At 41.5% G+C, this 16,960-nt stretch overlaps 1 protein-coding gene across 5 annotated transcripts in view; it reads right to left on the bottom strand.

The window, feature by feature from the left end:
- The window catches only part of gne (glucosamine (UDP-N-acetyl)-2-epimerase/N-acetylmannosamine kinase), a 15,651-nt gene extending 502 nt beyond the window's left edge, over positions 1–15,149 (bottom strand). Inside the window, exons 1-15 of one of the 5 annotated variants that reach the window (XM_054603704.1) lie at positions 15,033–15,149; positions 7,381–7,404; positions 7,203–7,274; positions 6,844–6,992; positions 6,422–6,668; positions 5,997–6,204; positions 5,752–5,904; positions 5,450–5,662; positions 5,016–5,103; positions 3,190–3,400; positions 2,730–2,859; positions 2,390–2,611; positions 1,438–1,620; positions 993–1,109; positions 1–792 (exon numbers count right to left, since the gene is read on the bottom strand). The exon at positions 1–792 is cut by the window's left edge and continues 502 nt beyond it. In XM_054603704.1, the coding sequence (XP_054459679.1) occupies positions 557–792; positions 993–1,109; positions 1,438–1,620; positions 2,390–2,611; positions 2,730–2,859; positions 3,190–3,400; positions 5,016–5,103; positions 5,450–5,662; positions 5,752–5,904; positions 5,997–6,204; positions 6,422–6,668; positions 6,844–6,992; positions 7,203–7,256 (2,211 nt within the window). In that variant the 5' untranslated portion in view covers positions 7,257–7,274; positions 7,381–7,404; positions 15,033–15,149 and the 3' untranslated portion in view covers positions 1–556. Of the gene's footprint in view, positions 793–992; positions 1,110–1,437; positions 1,621–2,389; positions 2,612–2,729; positions 2,860–3,189; positions 3,401–5,015; positions 5,104–5,449; positions 5,663–5,751; positions 5,905–5,996; positions 6,205–6,421; positions 6,669–6,843; positions 6,993–7,202; positions 7,275–7,380; positions 7,405–8,153; positions 8,276–12,253; positions 12,332–15,032 lie in introns of those variants that run through there. The other 4 variants (XM_054603701.1, XM_054603705.1, XM_054603703.1 and 1 more) reach the window with 4 other exon arrangements.
- Positions 15,150–16,960: the final 1,811 nt, after the last annotated feature.

Below are 16,960 nucleotides of genomic sequence, written 5' to 3'. Positions count from 1 at the left end.
GCCTCAGGAGAATGTTTAAGCAATATTTTGGTCACATCTGATACAAGCTTTCTATAATAAACAGACTTTTCAATCCACCCCCATTACATCAAAGTAGATTGTGTTAGTCCTGCTTTGTATGGGTATTTTTGATTTGAAGATGTCATTGCCGTTTAGTCAAAAGCTGAAAAGGTTAATTGCAAAAAAAAAAAAAAAAAAAAAAAAAAAAGAAGAATGTAGATAAGAAAGGAATTTCCTGTCCATGAAATGGACCCACTTCACATGTGATCTATCCAGATAGGAACTGGATATCCGGAATGGTGACAGCAGCATTTTCACAGGCTTGAGAATTTGTGTTTTTGTGGACTCAACAGGCAAAATTTATATACAGACATTTTTGAAATTGTTCAACCTGTGCTTCACACTGGCCTGATGGTTGGCTTGCATCATCATTGTCTAGCCTTCAAAAATGGATCCCCTAGATATGCTTATGTATCTATCAGGGTAATACAGGTACTACTTCAGTTTTGCAGTCCTTTTGTTGGTATAAGTCCTTTGTGAATCAGGACCACATCCTTCAATATATCCTTCTGGTTGCATAGTCTAACACCATGCTAGCCGCTCCAAGTAAAGCAGGTTCCTCCAACTCTGATGTGACAACGTTGATGTTCTTGGCAGAGTCGAGGGCTCTCTCAGAGATGATGCGCTGCACTGGGACCTGGTAGTAAGAGGCCAAGATCCCAGACAGAATAATCAGCGTGGGGTTCACTATGTGGAGGATGTTAATGATGCCCACACCTAGAGCTGTGGAGGCTGGAGAGAGGAAGGTGGAGACAGATAGAAATCAGATTCTCTTATTTTAATTGAAGATTTTATGAGCAGTGATGTATGAACTGGGAAAGAGGGTGAGGAGCAGGAGGAAAATTGCACGTATTTTGTTCAACAATGGAAAGCATTTGAATCCCTGTCTTTGACAAAGGAATATTTTCTGTTCTTTTGTTACGTGCTCTGACCTTTGTTCAGAACATCGTAAGCGTTTTGGTTCCCCAGTCTGGCTGCATTGATGAGGTGGGCAGCTGTGATCTGCTCCGTGAGCTTCATATCCATCCCGTCTACCTTCAGCAGGTCCTCTGAGAGACACACAAACACACAGGTCAGGTGTAAGGAGCTACATTTAATTAACTTGTCAAAAACACTACGCTTGGTTTTTTCTTCATCATGCCAGATTCAACAAAGGCATAAATTCTAAGGCCAACTCAACAGTAGTTAGAAAAACTGTAAGAAATGTGTTTATTTCTAGTTTAAAGAAAGAAATAACTTAAAAATAAATCCAACCAACCTTTATAAAAAAACATGTTTAGAAGACACACCTTTCTTGGCCACTTTCTGAATCATGTGAGTGTAATTGAGTCTTGGCACACTCCTTAAAGCTTCATAAACACAAAAACAAACACTCACCATCATGCAGCCTTTTGGCCTCTTTCTGCAGGGCCATGCCGGACGCGTAAGCCTCGATGCATCCGTTGCTGCCACACGAACACGCTGGGCCTTCTAATGAAACCATGATGTGGCCCAGCTCTGCAGCGCAGAAGGTACTGCCATGAATCAGCTCACTGCGATGGATAATCCCTCCTCCAATACCTACACAAAGAGTCAAGATATTTATTTCCTCGGACCCATAGGCGCAATTAAGCAACTGATGTGTAATTAAATCAAGGCAGTCCGATAAACTCATCAACTTCTTTCAAAAACAGCTATAATGATGAATACAATTTGCTTGATGAAACAGGGGTCACAGTTTGATACACTCACAACATGTTTCGTACAAAATAAAATATACTGTTACGGAAGCAAATTCTTTAATAATCTAATTTTGGCACTAAACTGGAGAATTTAAAAATGCCTTGATAGGCCTCGATACGTCCCCAGAAAGTAATAACAAGAATGATTTCCAATAACTCAAGAGTGTTGTGAAGTCCAAAAGTTATTGAAAAAGACAGATGTAATGATTTCCATAATACACAACATGTTTTAATTAAACTATTCTGCTTCAATCTATATTTGTTAGCGTTTAACCTTTCAAAAACATTTTCACCACGGTCAAAAAAGTGTTTTTTTTACTACTTTCTGCACACAAATGAAGGCAGCATTGACGAGTTGTATTCATTACAGAAAGTTAATTTAATAAAAAAAAAAAAAAAAAAGGATTAACTCATTTAATTTTAAGAATCACTTTATTCATATTGAGGATTTTGTTGAACGTTTTTTTGTGTGGATGATGTCATAAATTAGGACAACAGACTTTCAAGGCTTCATTCTAAAACTTCAATAGAGCGTTGATTGTAAAAAAAAAAAACAAGCAGTGTGTGATATAAACGTTCATCGCTCACATGCCCCGATCCTGACTCACCCGTTCCTGTGATGACAGTGACAAAGTTCTCCACCCCCTTTCCGTGACCAAACTTCTTCTCAGCCAATGCAGCACAGTTGCCGTCATTGTCCACCCAGACGGGTAGTTGCAGTGCGTCTGAGATGGGTGTCCTCAGGTCCACAGAGGACCACTCCTGGATCAGGTTTGTGGAGTGCAGGACCACACCTTCTTGGGGGTTTACGCGCCCCCCCGTAGAGACTCCTAAGATGTAAATGAGCGATTTTAGAGGAGCAATGAGACGATAGATAATATTTAACGTGTTTGTCAGCATCACAGACAATTTTATCAAGGAATGTGAGTCTGCATTTCTTTATCATACCAACACCGAGGATTCTACAGTTGAGGCAGACAGCGTCTCGCATGGCATCCGCACACATCTTCAACATGAGCTGCATCCTGTCCTGAAAGTTCTTGGGATTGGACTGGGTATACTTCTTTACCATCTTACCCTGGACAGATATGGAGGTAGTGAAGGGACGAAAGACAGATCGGTGGCAGAAAAAGAAAAGGGAAGAATAGCAGAAGAGCATAAATTAGGTTTTATAGCAAATTGCAAAACTGATGCACAAACTAAATCACAATGAGGACCAAGTATCTTGGATTCTTAGTGCCTACAAATCATGCTAAGTCACATCCTTCACATTTCAAAGTTTAAATTTGAATCATAGCTTTATTGGGGACCATTTGAAAGTAAACACTTTCATAATACCAAAGAGAAAAACGTATAAAACATGGAGAAACAGCTACATCGAAAGGGTTACAGAGTCTATGCAGCATACACTCATGCCGACGATCGCCACCCTGAGGTTGGTCCCTCCGAGGTCAATAGCCAGAGCGCTCTGTGTCTCCAGGATGTGATCGATGTCCTGGGAGATGGAGTCTTTTACATGGGGGAAACAGAAAGTCTTCTGGAGGGGCTCATCCAGGTCAATGGTCTGTAAAAACTTGAGAATACGAGGAACTGCGTTGCCATCGCCATAAATCTTAGAGCTGATGGGAAACAGAAGTGCACACAAGTTCATATTTAGTTTTTAAAAACATGAAAATCATGTAAAAGACAAAGTCACGTTTTAGAATGTAAACATTGTTGCATGGCTTCTAAGGAATAAAGAGCATCAACATTTCCACAGGCAGGGCTTTATTGTCGCACAGATCCCTTGGGGTTAAACTGTGTTGCACTAATGCTCACACCTCAATGATTACTGTTGAGGTAGACATTTTCCCTGGAACAGAATGAATACTTTGTATGACCCAAAATGTACTCTTATTCCAGACCCCAATACATTACATTACATTACAGTCATTTAGCAGACGCTTTTATCTGACTTACAGGAAGTGTATTCAACATAGGTATTCAAGAGAACTACTAGTCACCAGAAGTCATAAGTGCATCTCCTTTCTTAAACAAGCATCTTAAAGCATAAACCAGAGCAAAAGTACAGTGCAGAAGCAAATTACTACGAAAACAATAATTGCAACAAACTAATACGAATACAATAAGTGCTACAAACTACTACGAATAGGATAAGTGCAATAAACTAATCCGAATACAATAAGTGCAGCGAACTGATACGAATACAATAAGCGCTACAACTAATGCGAATGCAATAAGTGCTACGAGGAAGTAGCACTTATTGCTCTCTGTATTAGCCAGAGATTGTGGGAAAATGTCATTTCAAACACTCTGGACTAATAGAGAGACTCTGCCAGGTAGATCATTTCAAAGTCATGTATTTTGACTGCAACACTGGACTTGGTGATTTAGAAGAATGGCAAGATGTCCTTGGAGGGGAGCGAAGTAAATCAAATCTAGAAAGTTGTGACAGGAGTTGGATCAAAATGGAACCAGCTGTATAACTCCAATTTTACATTTCACTTGTGGTTGTAACCCTTAATAATATTCAGAGCAAAACAGTATACCGTATTTTCCGCACTATAGGGCGCACTGGATTATAAGGCGCACTGTCAATGAATGGTCTATTTTCGATCTTTTTTCATATATAAGGCGCACCGGACTATAAGGCGCATTAAGCGAAACAAAACAGTCAGTCAGTCAGTCTTCCTCCACTTCCGTACCATTGATTCATTAACGTTGAATTCTCTCGCAGCTGCTCTATTCCCATGTTCTACTGCGTGACTGACAGCCTTGAGTTTGAAGTCCGCGTCGTAAGCGTGTCTCTTGACAGGAGCCATGTTGGGTCCTTATACACACACACTGTAATATGATGGTGAAGCACAGTATGTATTACTCCGCGACGCTCCTGACTACGGTAGCCGTGATGCTGCAAGCGGTGCGGCTTTGTAGTTTACTAAGTCTACTAAAACATGTTGACAGAGCGCCGTGTACCACACAAAACCGCTTCGAGGTCAGTAAGCACAACCAGAATTAATCCATATATAAGGCGCTCCGGATTATAAGGCGCACTGTCGTTTTTTGAGAAAATTAAAGGCTTTTAAGTGCGCCTTATAGTGCGGAAAATACGGTACTTAGATTAAAGTAACATTGCTTATAGAAACAGAAACTAAAAAAAGGATTAGGGGACATCAAGAGACAAACTGGAGGACAAAGACACAGTGAGAACGACAGGCAGTACATTGTTCATACCAGGGGTATCTCTTTCCAAACTGCAGCTCCAGAGCGTGGTAGATCTTATTCTGAGTGTCGGCATCTCTGACATGTAGAACATTTTCACCTGGCGGAGAGAGAAACGTCATCAACACAGCTGTCCAGGCGAATGAATTCAACAGAATAATGCTGGCTTTGGGATCTCTAATAATACCATAGCAGCATGTTTGTCTTCCAGCTGCCACAATCTTCTAATATTCAGAACAACAACAACTTGTGCCAGATGACAAACTGTCTGCATGAACACATTTTGTCAAGCTTAAAAAAGCTCTGTAAGCAAACATATGAAGAATGTGTGATGCCTCATTCGTGATTAAATCCATCTCTTGAGCTTTGTCTGTCAGACAGTAAATCACCCCATAATTATGGCAAAGGCTGCAAGTAATCATTATCTTGTTTTCTGTCATACACACCCGTTTCTCTGCCGGTTTGCCTTGTTCCCAGGTTAACGACGGGCGTGCCAAAGGCCCCTGCCTCTCGTACCCCACAGCTGCTGTTCCCGATCATGCAGCCGGCGTGGCACACCAGCTGGATGAACTGCTCAAAGGGAATGTGCTTCACTGCCCGGAAGTTGGGGTGCTGCTCGATGCCCTTCTTTCGCATCACGCGCACCATCTCCTTACTTCCTGTTTACATAGGAAGCGGAGGGTCAAGTGGGATGGAGGATCCAGGAAAGACAAGAAGAAACTAAAAGGGACCAGTAAGTGGAACTAACCGGCGTCAATGTTAGGGAAGAGGATGAGGGTCTTTTTGTTGAAGGAGATCAGGGCATCCAGCATCAGCCCGTAGATCTTAATGGAGTGCTGGATGTCAGTGGTGACTGGGTGCTGCAAGGCCACAATGTAGTCCCGCTCCTGCACCTTGTCACCTGCAACATGAATCAAACACCCGCACATGACGTACAAACAGACTCTAATGTCTCACACTCTGTTTCTGCCTCATGACTGTATCCCCACCTACCCAGCCAGCTCTTGATGATATCCATGTAGTCGTCTCTGTGATTTTTTGACAGCAGCTTATCATATGAGGGGCAGCCGGCCAGCAGGATGCGAGAGTGGTCCTCGCACATGGCGATAAGGTGCTGCTCTGCCCTGCGTGTGCAGCAGGCGTGGTAATGGGCCAGTTTACTAATGGAGTGGCGGATTGAATCATCGATTGTACCACTCACCTGGGGAAAAAGGGAGAGAAGAGATGTGGTAGGTTATTTGGTAACAATTACTTTAAAAACCTTAATTTACTTTACTAGAATTAACGCTTTAAAAAGGTAAGAAAAGGTATTACCGCATACTATACACACTGTGTGTACTGCGGCATTAAATTAAATGTATGACTTCACTATTGACAGTTGAACTTCTCTCATATAATCTCGAGCCCTGCCTCCTCACCTCTCCTCCCTCCAGGTGAAGTATTCTAATGTTCATCAGCGCTGCAGCAGTCGCTAGGGCCAGCGCGTCAAAACGGTCGCCATGGACGATCAGGATGTCAGGGCGCAGCCTCTGCAGGACATCGGGGAGTTTCACAAGAGCCAGCCCAACGCTCTCCACCATGGCGGCCTCATCCTCTCCTCTCACAATGGTGTGGAGCTTGGAGCCGATGTCAAAGTCATCCTGCTCGATCATACGGAAAGTGTTCCTGCGGAGTGGGAAGTAGGAAAAGAGAATTAAAGGAAAAACTTGAATGAAACACCTGGGACCATTATAAACTCTTGTGTTGTTTAATGTATTACAATTTAAACGCTACTTTATGGTTTTTGGTCGTCTGCGACAATTGTTTTTTAAAATGATGCCGTTGTGCCAGTTAGCCATACCCGTAATCATCAATGAGATGTGAGCCAAGCACCATGGTTTCCAGGTCAAACTCGTCAGGCTGGTTTTTGATCCCAAACATGATGGGGGCCAGTTTGGAGTAGTCTGCTCTGTTGCATGTTGCCACACACACCCTCAACTTCCTCTTACACTACACCAACGGACAAAAACACACAGAGACCATTAGTTGATTTGAACACATAGAAACTCGCTTCTCTCCACTGGTTAGGTTTAACATTCAAATACAAATGACAATAACTAATTATTCTTATAGTTCATGTAAGCATTTCTGCTTCTCAACTACCAGAGAATGATAATGCTGTAAATATTTTCACATGGAGCCAAAGACACAAAGTCATACCTGATTCTCTTCTTCCGTCTTATTATTTTCCATTTTTCCTCTGCCCCTTAGCATTCTCAGAAAGTACAAATCCTAGAATAAAAGGACAAAAGAGACTGTGAGATCCAGTAATGGGTTTGTAAAGCATGATTAAAACTGTCATTTTCAGTACCCTAACCCACCCACAGGTCATACTCACTTGGGCCTTCCAAAAATCCAGTTGCTGTGGCATGGAAACACAAAAGAACTACACTAAAATTTTTTGGAATTTTACACAAAGAACACATGCTGACACAGTTGTATTCCAGAGGTGAGAAACATGCTATAGGACAGTGCTTTGCATGGCAAGATGATGGTCACACACTCACACCCGGTATACGCTGGTCACATGGCAAGAGGAAATTGGTTTTGAATGAGTTTACCAAAGTCAAGTGTGCAAAAGCTTTTCTCTATACTTATTGGTTGTTTGGTTGAAAAGGGCCAGGACTATTTCCACAAGAGATGATGACAGATATGTTAATAGCCTATTTGTGTCTATCCATTGTATTTTGACTATCTATTCTAGCCCTCCTTTATCCTTTATCAGACCCTACTAGATGACTTCAATCATACTGGGACATTAGCAGAGCGATGTTGATTAAATCACTGAGTAGTCCTACAAGAAACTTTGGTATGATTATGATTTTTACGTTGCACATCTGACACTAAACTGCATGTCTTATTTTAAAGCATTAATCAGTTATTTTCAGGAGACCCAGTAAGCCATGACAGTGGGCTAGCATGCATATACCAGGACCATAAAACTGAAGCAGATAAACGTAAATCTTACATAATTTATTTTAATATTTACACTGGAGCTTTTCTTCACTGTGACATGTCAAATGTCCACTGTGAAAAAAAATACTTTGTTGCTTCTCTTCTCGTTAGCCGTCAACAGTGTGCACAAATGGCAGGTCACAATATATCACGTACCCTCTATGAGCCATCCAACTGTGTTGAATTAGAACTGGTAAGAGAATCCTCGTTTTACAAACACTTGCTGCCATCTGCTGCCGTGAATGCATTTTAACAGTTTCCCAATACGCATTCAAAGCATAGTTCTTAAATATCAAAACAACAGGAATCTTCAAGTGTCATTTCAGGAAAACATGTTTAGAGTTTCTGTTTATATTCGAGCCAATGTGGTGAACCACAGGGAGTGGATTGAGTGCTTGGAATTTACAAACTCCCAAGGTTAGATTTTGCTACTGACCGAGCTGTTTTTCACTACTTTGGACTTCGGACAATAGGAATGGAGGGGTCATCGACATCAAAACGAGCAAACAGAAATAAAAAAACCAAAAACAGGGTTTCCCCACATGGTGGAATGTTCTATTCGAGTCGAGCTCTTAACAAAGAACATCTGAACTCTGTCATGCTGTTATAATTTGTGTGTTCAGATGCTTAAAGAATGCCATGCATGAGCGACATAAATCACAGTAATGCAGTATTGCTCAATTGAGAGTTCCTAACTGGAGCCATACTGCTTCGAGTGTAAATCACTGTCAGTGAAACATGACCAATCTAGTTCCCCGAAGCCTGTTGAAACTGTTGGAATGGGGCCGGCACCTTGTTGTGTCACGACAGACGTTATTGGTAAGACAATGGCCGCTCCTAAATGCTATTCACCAGTTTCAAACTTGAACTGTCATCAGTGATTGTAAGATAAGCCGGAGGAATGTGCATAAAGATCTACCGATGCAGATAGAATTAAGGTTAACACTTTTACAGACTGTCGAAGACTAAAGAGAAGAGATGCAACGTAAAGTGATACTTTCTAAGGGGCTAAGTGACACACACACAGTTTTCTAAATTAATGTGAGAAAAATGTGATTATTTTAATCTCACAAACAACCAAAAGTTTGCCTTCCTTAATCTGCGAAGCACCTGATTAAATTGCACATCGCGGTCATCACTCTGTTCTACAATATTTAAGGTTGCAAAATATGCATATTTTTTTCTGAGGGTACTACAGCTGTGAGAATTGAAGGCCCAAAGGATCAACAGCGTTGTGAATGTTGCTAAAACAATTTATAAACCCAGATTATTCCATTGGAATAACAATCAGGCCAACTGAATAATTGCTTAAAAGAGGACCCATAGAGTTGATCACATTGTGATCATAGGCTGAATGTGTAGGTTAAAAATGACAGCAGTACTCCCGTTATATTCCTATAATGATTCAATAGCAGTGTAGTACTCCATCATTATAAATTTAAGATTAGTATTGGAAGTCTGAAAGGAAAAAAAAATGAAAATATGACTTTTGCATCTCTACCTGTTATCATGTCTTTATTAGTAGAGATGAGTTAAGATTTATTGGGATCTTTGATTCTTTTTTGTGTGTCCCTCAGCTGTTAACGTATCAAGAACAGCTTCTAAAATTGAACTAAAGAAAGAATGGAAACATGATGATTGTGACACCATAACCGCCATCTGCTGAGCAGACAATGACAGCTCTTCTTTTGTGATCATTGGATAGAGGCAGTTGGCTGAACAAAAGGTCATTACAAGGTGTGGCTGTGTTTACTATATTTGTATGTATATGCTGCTTATCGGTTATAGGTGAGTCCAGTTCCTTAGATAACATCTGTGGACAATGGCATGTCAGGGTACCCTCAGGGAAGGTAACACAAAAGATGGTGCACCTGACACCAGAATGTGTCACAGAAATCCATATCATTGTAAAGGCAGTGACTCAACAAAGGTTTTTTTCCAAAGAAACTGGAAAGTGCTGTTGATGTTGCCACCTGCTGCCCTGCATGAATTATCTCAAAGTGATGGATCCACACTGCCTCCTGCTGAGTTGAATCAGGAAAACCCAAAAGCCTCACTCATTAAATGTGAGGACTTTTTTTCTGTGTGATAGAGTCAACACCACTCTTTACCTCAAACATTATATTTCATTAAAGTGTTGTCATACCTTTTGACGTTAACGTCCTCTAAGCTACTGAAAAAAGAAGAAATCAGTGCACAGAGGATAAATGCATACATGACAGCACTCCTCATCTGTGTATATTCTAGTCAAGATGCCAATATGCAAACTATGTAGAGAGAGTAATTGTTTGCATGTTAGCTATTCAAGTCATGTCATATGTGCACATCATCGCATAAGGAGTGGCAATGCAACACAAAGGAGCCAAACACCACACAACTTAACCACACGTTTCCTGTTATGCTAACACCGTCATATTATTTCAAAGTGGGAACTATGAGGTCACTGAAATAAGGATTTACGCCTGAGATATTGAGACTGGATAATTTGTTGCCAAATTATTTATTGTATTTTTATTATTTTCCTCTATTCAGAGATGGTGCCCTGCAAGTTTTAACGTAAGCAATATTTTAATTTTAAAGTACCGTATTTTCCGCACTATAGGGCGCACTGGATTATAAGGCGCACTGTCAATGAATGGTCTATTTTCGATCTTTTTTCATATATAAGGCGCACCGGACTATAAGGCGCATTAAGCGAAACAAAACAGTCAGTCAGTCAAACTTCCTCCACTTCCGTACCATTGATTCATTAATGTTGAATTCTCTCGCAGCTGCTCTATTCCCATGTTCTCCTGCGTGACTGACAGCCTTGAGTTTGAAGTCCACGTCGTAAACGTGTCTCTTGACAGGAGCCATGTTGGGTCCTTATACACACACACTGTAATATGATGGTGAAGCACAGTATGTATTACTCCGCGACGCTCCTGACTACGGTGGCCGTGATGCTGCTGCGGTGCGGCTTTGTAGTTTACTAAGTCTACTAAAACATGTTGACAGAGCGCCGTGTACCACACAAAACCGCTTCGAGGTCAGTAAGCACAACCAGAATTAATCCATATATAAGGCGCTCCGGATTATAAGGCGCACTGTCATTTTTTGAGAAAATTAAAGGCTTTTAAGTGCGCCTTATAGTGCGGAAAATACGGTAGTTATTAATAATCGCTACAATTGGCCTGCTGGTCATTTCACAAACATGTGACTTTAATGAAGGTCCAATGAGGTGAACCATATGTCATGGAGTAGATGCCTGTGGATTTTTGTGGATTATTTCTTTACCTTACGTTTATTGCAGCTACTGGTAATTACAGAACAGCCCAGTCTTTGTTGAATAATCATCTTCATTATCATCACCTTAGCTTTGCTAATAATCCCAGTTATAGCCAGACATAATTAACACTCACAGAGCTACGGGAAGGTTAAAGCTAGGGTGGGCGATTTTGGAGAAAACAGCCGTTGAGATTCCGTCGCGTGCTCTCTGGCCTCTCCCTGCCACGCTACCTGCTGTAGCTCCTCCCACCGAACGTCAGTTATGCGCGTTCATGTGAATTCAGTTACATTGATAGGAAGACGAAACACGCAGGGACGCACCAACGTCGTTGCCAAGGTGACCGGACAGTCCCACAGCCAATAAGAACGGAGAATCGGAGCCTCGCTCTGATTGGTCAAAGTGTACATGAGCGGTGGCAATTTTTGGGTGCGGCCCACAGAGGCAGGGGAGAGCAAAGTTATGAGCAGATATTCTCAGAGCACTTCACCTACATATAGCTGACTGGCTATTAGGACAGTTTTGCCAAATATTACAGTAAAGAAATTACCCACCCTAGCTTTAAGGCAGTATTTGGATAGCCTCTTTTTAAATTCTGATGCAGGCTAAAATCAACAGGGTACCACACGCTTAAATCATGGGTGTGAATGCAAATTTAGAAGTTATTTCAGTATTTGTGTGATGTAGTCAAAGCAACATAAATCCATTCCTCGTGGTTCTTTAACTGTCATGTGGCAAAATAACGTGATTTACCCTCAGTCTCATTCAGCACACAAGTGACTTCAACTCAAGCATCACAAGACAGCATCAGCAGCCAGTGTTATGGTATGGGGGCAGGGGCGCATGCAGAGAGCAAAGGCAGAGATGGCACAGCGATAGAGGCAGGCAGAGATACAACGCACGCAGAATAAAAGAGGGGTAATGACAGACAGTGAGACGGGAAGGAGGGACGTGAAGATAGAGACTGGTTGATGGTAGATGGATGACTTACATGTGGGTTTCTCCACAAAGAACCAGGCTGCTTTTCCATCCCACACCTCTGAGGATTCTGGGCTAAAATCACACTCTTTTTCCAATCCCTCTATCCTTTTTATTCCTCCCTTTAGCCCAGCTGCATTAGGCAATGAAGGCACAGCATGCGCGAGCTAGCAAGCAGCAGAGGAAGGGAGAAAGGAGGAGAGAGAGAGGCAGGGTGACCGGCTGATACAGCTGGGGGAGGGGCTGGGGGGGAGCTGTGTTGGGTTGATTTGAATGAAAGCTTGTGATTCGATGAGTGGAAGGAAGAAGGAACGCGTGGCATCTTGCTGGATATCAAGCACAGGAGACGTCTCCTTCCTTTACTGACATAATCAGATAATCACTGACTAATTCTTCTGAAATTATAAATGTCAGAAACAATACACTTGTGTGAATCTGCAGCATTTCAGAAAATCAATTGTAAAAATGCACACACACAGCCTCGAAATATCCTACAGCTCTTATTAAAGCACTGTCGTTCTTAAAGAACCGGGACAAATAAAATGGGGTATAGTACCAGTTTTTAATGGCAAGGAAGTGAGATAACCTTTCTGGTATTGGTATACCGTGCAGCGAAGTCTGTAGGCTTATCAGGCAACAAAAGGTGGCAACTGTTAAATACTATGTGTGATGGCAAGAAATACCTTTAGGTATAAAATATAGAATGCATGTGTTTCTTCACTGTCTTGGTAAACTGACCTTGTCCTTTCCCTTACTTTGTCAGCAGGTGAAGATGTCCCGACTTGTCTAATCAGAAAGGTTATAAGACGTTGTGTCTCAGTTTCTAGACCCCAAGCTGTGATATTTTCCGGGTTCATGGATTGTAAAGGATTCATGTGAAATGTGTTGCCCATGCAAATGACGATAAAAGACTCCTGTCTTGATGACACTTTTATGGGTGTGTGGTCCCCTTTGGTTTAGTTAATCATTAGTCTGTCAAGACTGCACACTCCCACAGGCCAACACAAACAAGCCTACCAGAGTCACTATTAATGCTAAAAGATGGCACCATCTGCGTGCCTTCACCTCACTGGTCCATCCCAAGCAAAGTTCACTGACTCACTATTACGAGTGATGTTTATTTAAGAAGTGCAGGGACTTACAGGCTTCACTCAACGTACCAAAAAAAAAAATCAATGTAACTTTCTGGCATTTTATAGAATAATTACTTCATTGAGATAATAATGAGCAAGCAGATTAATCAAAACTGAAAATAGACAGTTGCTGCCCTCGACTAATCCGGGGAACTGAAGATGCATTGATTAAGTGGATATTTGCCGAACATAATGTAGTGCAGCAAAGGCATAATGACAGGCACATAAGGTCAAGTGAAGATTAGCACACATACTGCATTCCTGTACTTGACACAAAGGAATGACAGTGACAACATTTACAGGTACAAAATATTCGTTTTTTTGCCCATATTCCAATAAACCATGTCCTTTAAAGGAAGTACCACTTGGGTTTATTCCTGTGATTAATGCCCTGTAGATGTGGTTGCACGAGGAATCACCTGGATTTCAATTTAGCTGACAATGATATTGATAGCGCTAAACCACCTATTGCATAGACCAATTTGTAGCTTACTCGAAAAGTGGACAAAATAAGAGGTAATGCTAAAGATGCAAGGAATGAAAACGAACTGTTTTCATACACCTGTAGGCAGTTCTCTTCCATATGATGTACCTCTGTCTCTCCGTTATTCAGTCACTGCAGCAATAACGTAGAAAAGTTTGTGTTTCAACAGCTTATGACAAGCACCTGCCTTAGATGTTTTCCTTATTATTGAGGTCCGTTGTGTCCAGAATGTGTGTCTTATATATAATTATTTAGCTACTTAATTTATTAGGAGAAGACCCAGTGGAAGAAGACCCAGTGGAAGAAGACCCAGTGGAAGAAGACCCAGTGGAAAAAGACCCAGTGGAAGAAGACCCAGTGGAAGAAGACCCAGTGGAAGAAGACCCAGTGGAAAACAACCCAGTGGAAGAAGACCCACTGGAAGAATACACACTGGAAGAAGCGCAGTGGAAAAAGACCCAGTGGAAGAAGACACACTGGAAGAAGACCCAGTGGAAAAAAACCCAGTGGAAGAAGACCCAGTGGAAGAAGACACACTGGAAGAAGACCCAGTGGAAGAAGACACAGTGGAAGAAGGCCACTGGAAGAAGACCCAGTGGAAGAAGAAGAGTGGAAGAAGACCCAGTGGAAGAAGACACAGTGGAAGAAGACACAGTGGAAGAAGACACAGTGGAAGAAGACACACTGGAAGAAGAGAACAAATCTGAGGTATCAATGTTTGCATGCTGGGACATAGAAGAAATGGATCCCAGAAAGAGCAGACCTTCATCCTCTGCAGTGAACTACAAACACTAATCTCCACATGCCAGCAGTGCGTCACTTTGTCTTAAGTGGGGTTGTCTCATCACTGCACAGTTTCTGTTCCGCGTCACCGGACACCCACAATGCCTTGCGAAGGACCTCGCTGGCATCCCCGTGGAACGTGAATGGAGCTCCACGTCGCGTGACGTCACGTCGCCTGTGCGTTCCGTTAGCTCGAGCTGGTCTAAAGGACCGCGCGCTGCCAGCACCACTGCATTAGCGACGTCACATCAGTGCCTAAGTCAGCGGCGTCAGATGAGCTGACTTAGGCTGCTGAACCCACGTCACCGTTATCAGCAGAAGTTATCCTCCATCTTTATCTAGAGAGGACGTTGCACGCATGCGGATCCCCACGCAGGGACACTTAAGTTTACCTCGAGTTATCCGGACACGATGTGTTCATCTCCTGCAGGAGATCCGTGGGTACAATCACTTCTTTCCTCTCTGCTTTGGGTCTGCAGCGGTGATAGCCGACCATACGGGACATCTGGGCTACAGGACCGGATGTGCGTATTTTGGACCTTCATAATAAAAACTGCTAAATGGGGGGAAAAAAACCTTATTTTACATATTTATTTATATATATATATATATATATATATATATATATATATATATATGTATATACAGTACCAGTCAAAAGTTTGGACACACCTTCTCATTCAATGCTTTTTCTTTATTTTTATTTTTATTTTTTTCTACATTGTAGATTAATATTGAAGACATCCAAACTATGAAGGAACACATATGGAATTATGTGGTAAACAAACAAATGCTCAACAAACCAGAATATGTTTTATATTTTAGATTCTTCAAAGTAGTTGAATGAGAAGGTGTGTCCAAACTTATATTATATATATATAAAATATATATATATATATATAATAAATAAATAATATATATAAATATAATATATATAAATTATAAATAAATATACATATTTATTTATTTATATATACAGTACCAGTCAAAAGTTTGGACACACCTTCTCATTCAATGGTTTTTCTTTATTTTTATTGTTTTCTACATTGTAGATTAATATTGAAGACATCCAAACTATGAAGGAACACATATGGAATTATGTGGTAAACAAACAAATGCTCAACAAATGTTGTAAAATATGTTTTATATTTTAGATTCTTCAAAGTAGTTGAATGAGAAGATGTGTCCAAAACTTTTGACTGGTACTGTGTATATACATATGCATGTACATATATGTATATATATATATTCTCAATTGCAGAGGGGTAATACTTTGTTATGTGTGCTTAAATATAGAGTAAATCATCTCAGTATGGTCTGAATGTACAAACCACTTGAGTTTGATGTATTGTGTCTAAAAACTGTCCTGCAACCAGGGTGCATTCATTTGACCTTGAAGAAATTATGTTAAAACACCCTTTTTTCTTTTTGGCATGAACCCCAACCTGCACAGAGCCACACTCACAAATGAAATGTCATAATGAGTGTTAAACAGCTGCACCAGTGGCGAGCAGTAACCCCACAGCAGTGTTGGAAGTGGCAGCATTCTGTCCCAGCTGCAGCCCCCAGCGGCTGCTACTATTTTATAACTGTGCTGCATTGCAGGGCTATTTACCCCACAACCATCGCTGCGGTTGCATAAGAAGTGACAGCATCGTGGTAGTTTTGAGGAGCCCTGAGAGGGAAATGGGTGGAGGAGGCTTGGGTGGGATTTGCGTGAAGAGAAAAGAAAAGCTGAGAAAGAACGAGACAAGTTTGCAGAAGGATTTAGAGGTGAGGTGCAGAGAGAAGCAACAAAAGATGGAAAGAAAGAAAGAAAGAAAGGGAGAGAGATGGTAGAGTTGACAGATTGGCTGTTGTGTGTGTGGAGGTTGAACAGATATGGGGTAAGGGGGGGTGGCCAGGGGGATGAGTCACAGTGAAGGTGTGTGTGTGTGTGTGTGTGTGTGTGTGTGTGTGTGTGTGTGTGTGTGTGTGTGTGTGTGTGTGTGTGTGTGTGTGTGTGTGTGTGTGTGTGTGTGTGACGCAGTAGTACGTGTACAGAGACTCAAATACACTTTATCTCCCCCTCTGCTCTCCTCCTCCTTCCACTCAACCCTGCGATATCACAAAAACCCTGTTATACATTACTGTGTGTGTGTGTATGTTTGTGTGTGTATGTCTATGTGTGTAAATTTGGAGGAATACTCTTGGCCTCTATCCCTCTGTGTCACAGCTTTAGGCGTCGTTGTTGCACTGCAGGACTGACTGCTGTCTCTGCTGACTTGCACATGAAGAGATGTACATGTACTACACATTCTGACTGTCCATATTAGCAATC

This window comes from Anoplopoma fimbria, chromosome 9, assembly GCF_027596085.1.
Source record: "Anoplopoma fimbria isolate UVic2021 breed Golden Eagle Sablefish chromosome 9, Afim_UVic_2022, whole genome shotgun sequence".
Lineage (NCBI taxonomy): Eukaryota > Metazoa > Chordata > Actinopteri > Perciformes > Anoplopomatidae > Anoplopoma > Anoplopoma fimbria.
The sequence above is the reverse complement of the archived record's forward strand: the minus strand, read 5'-3'. Positions and strand labels throughout refer to the sequence as shown.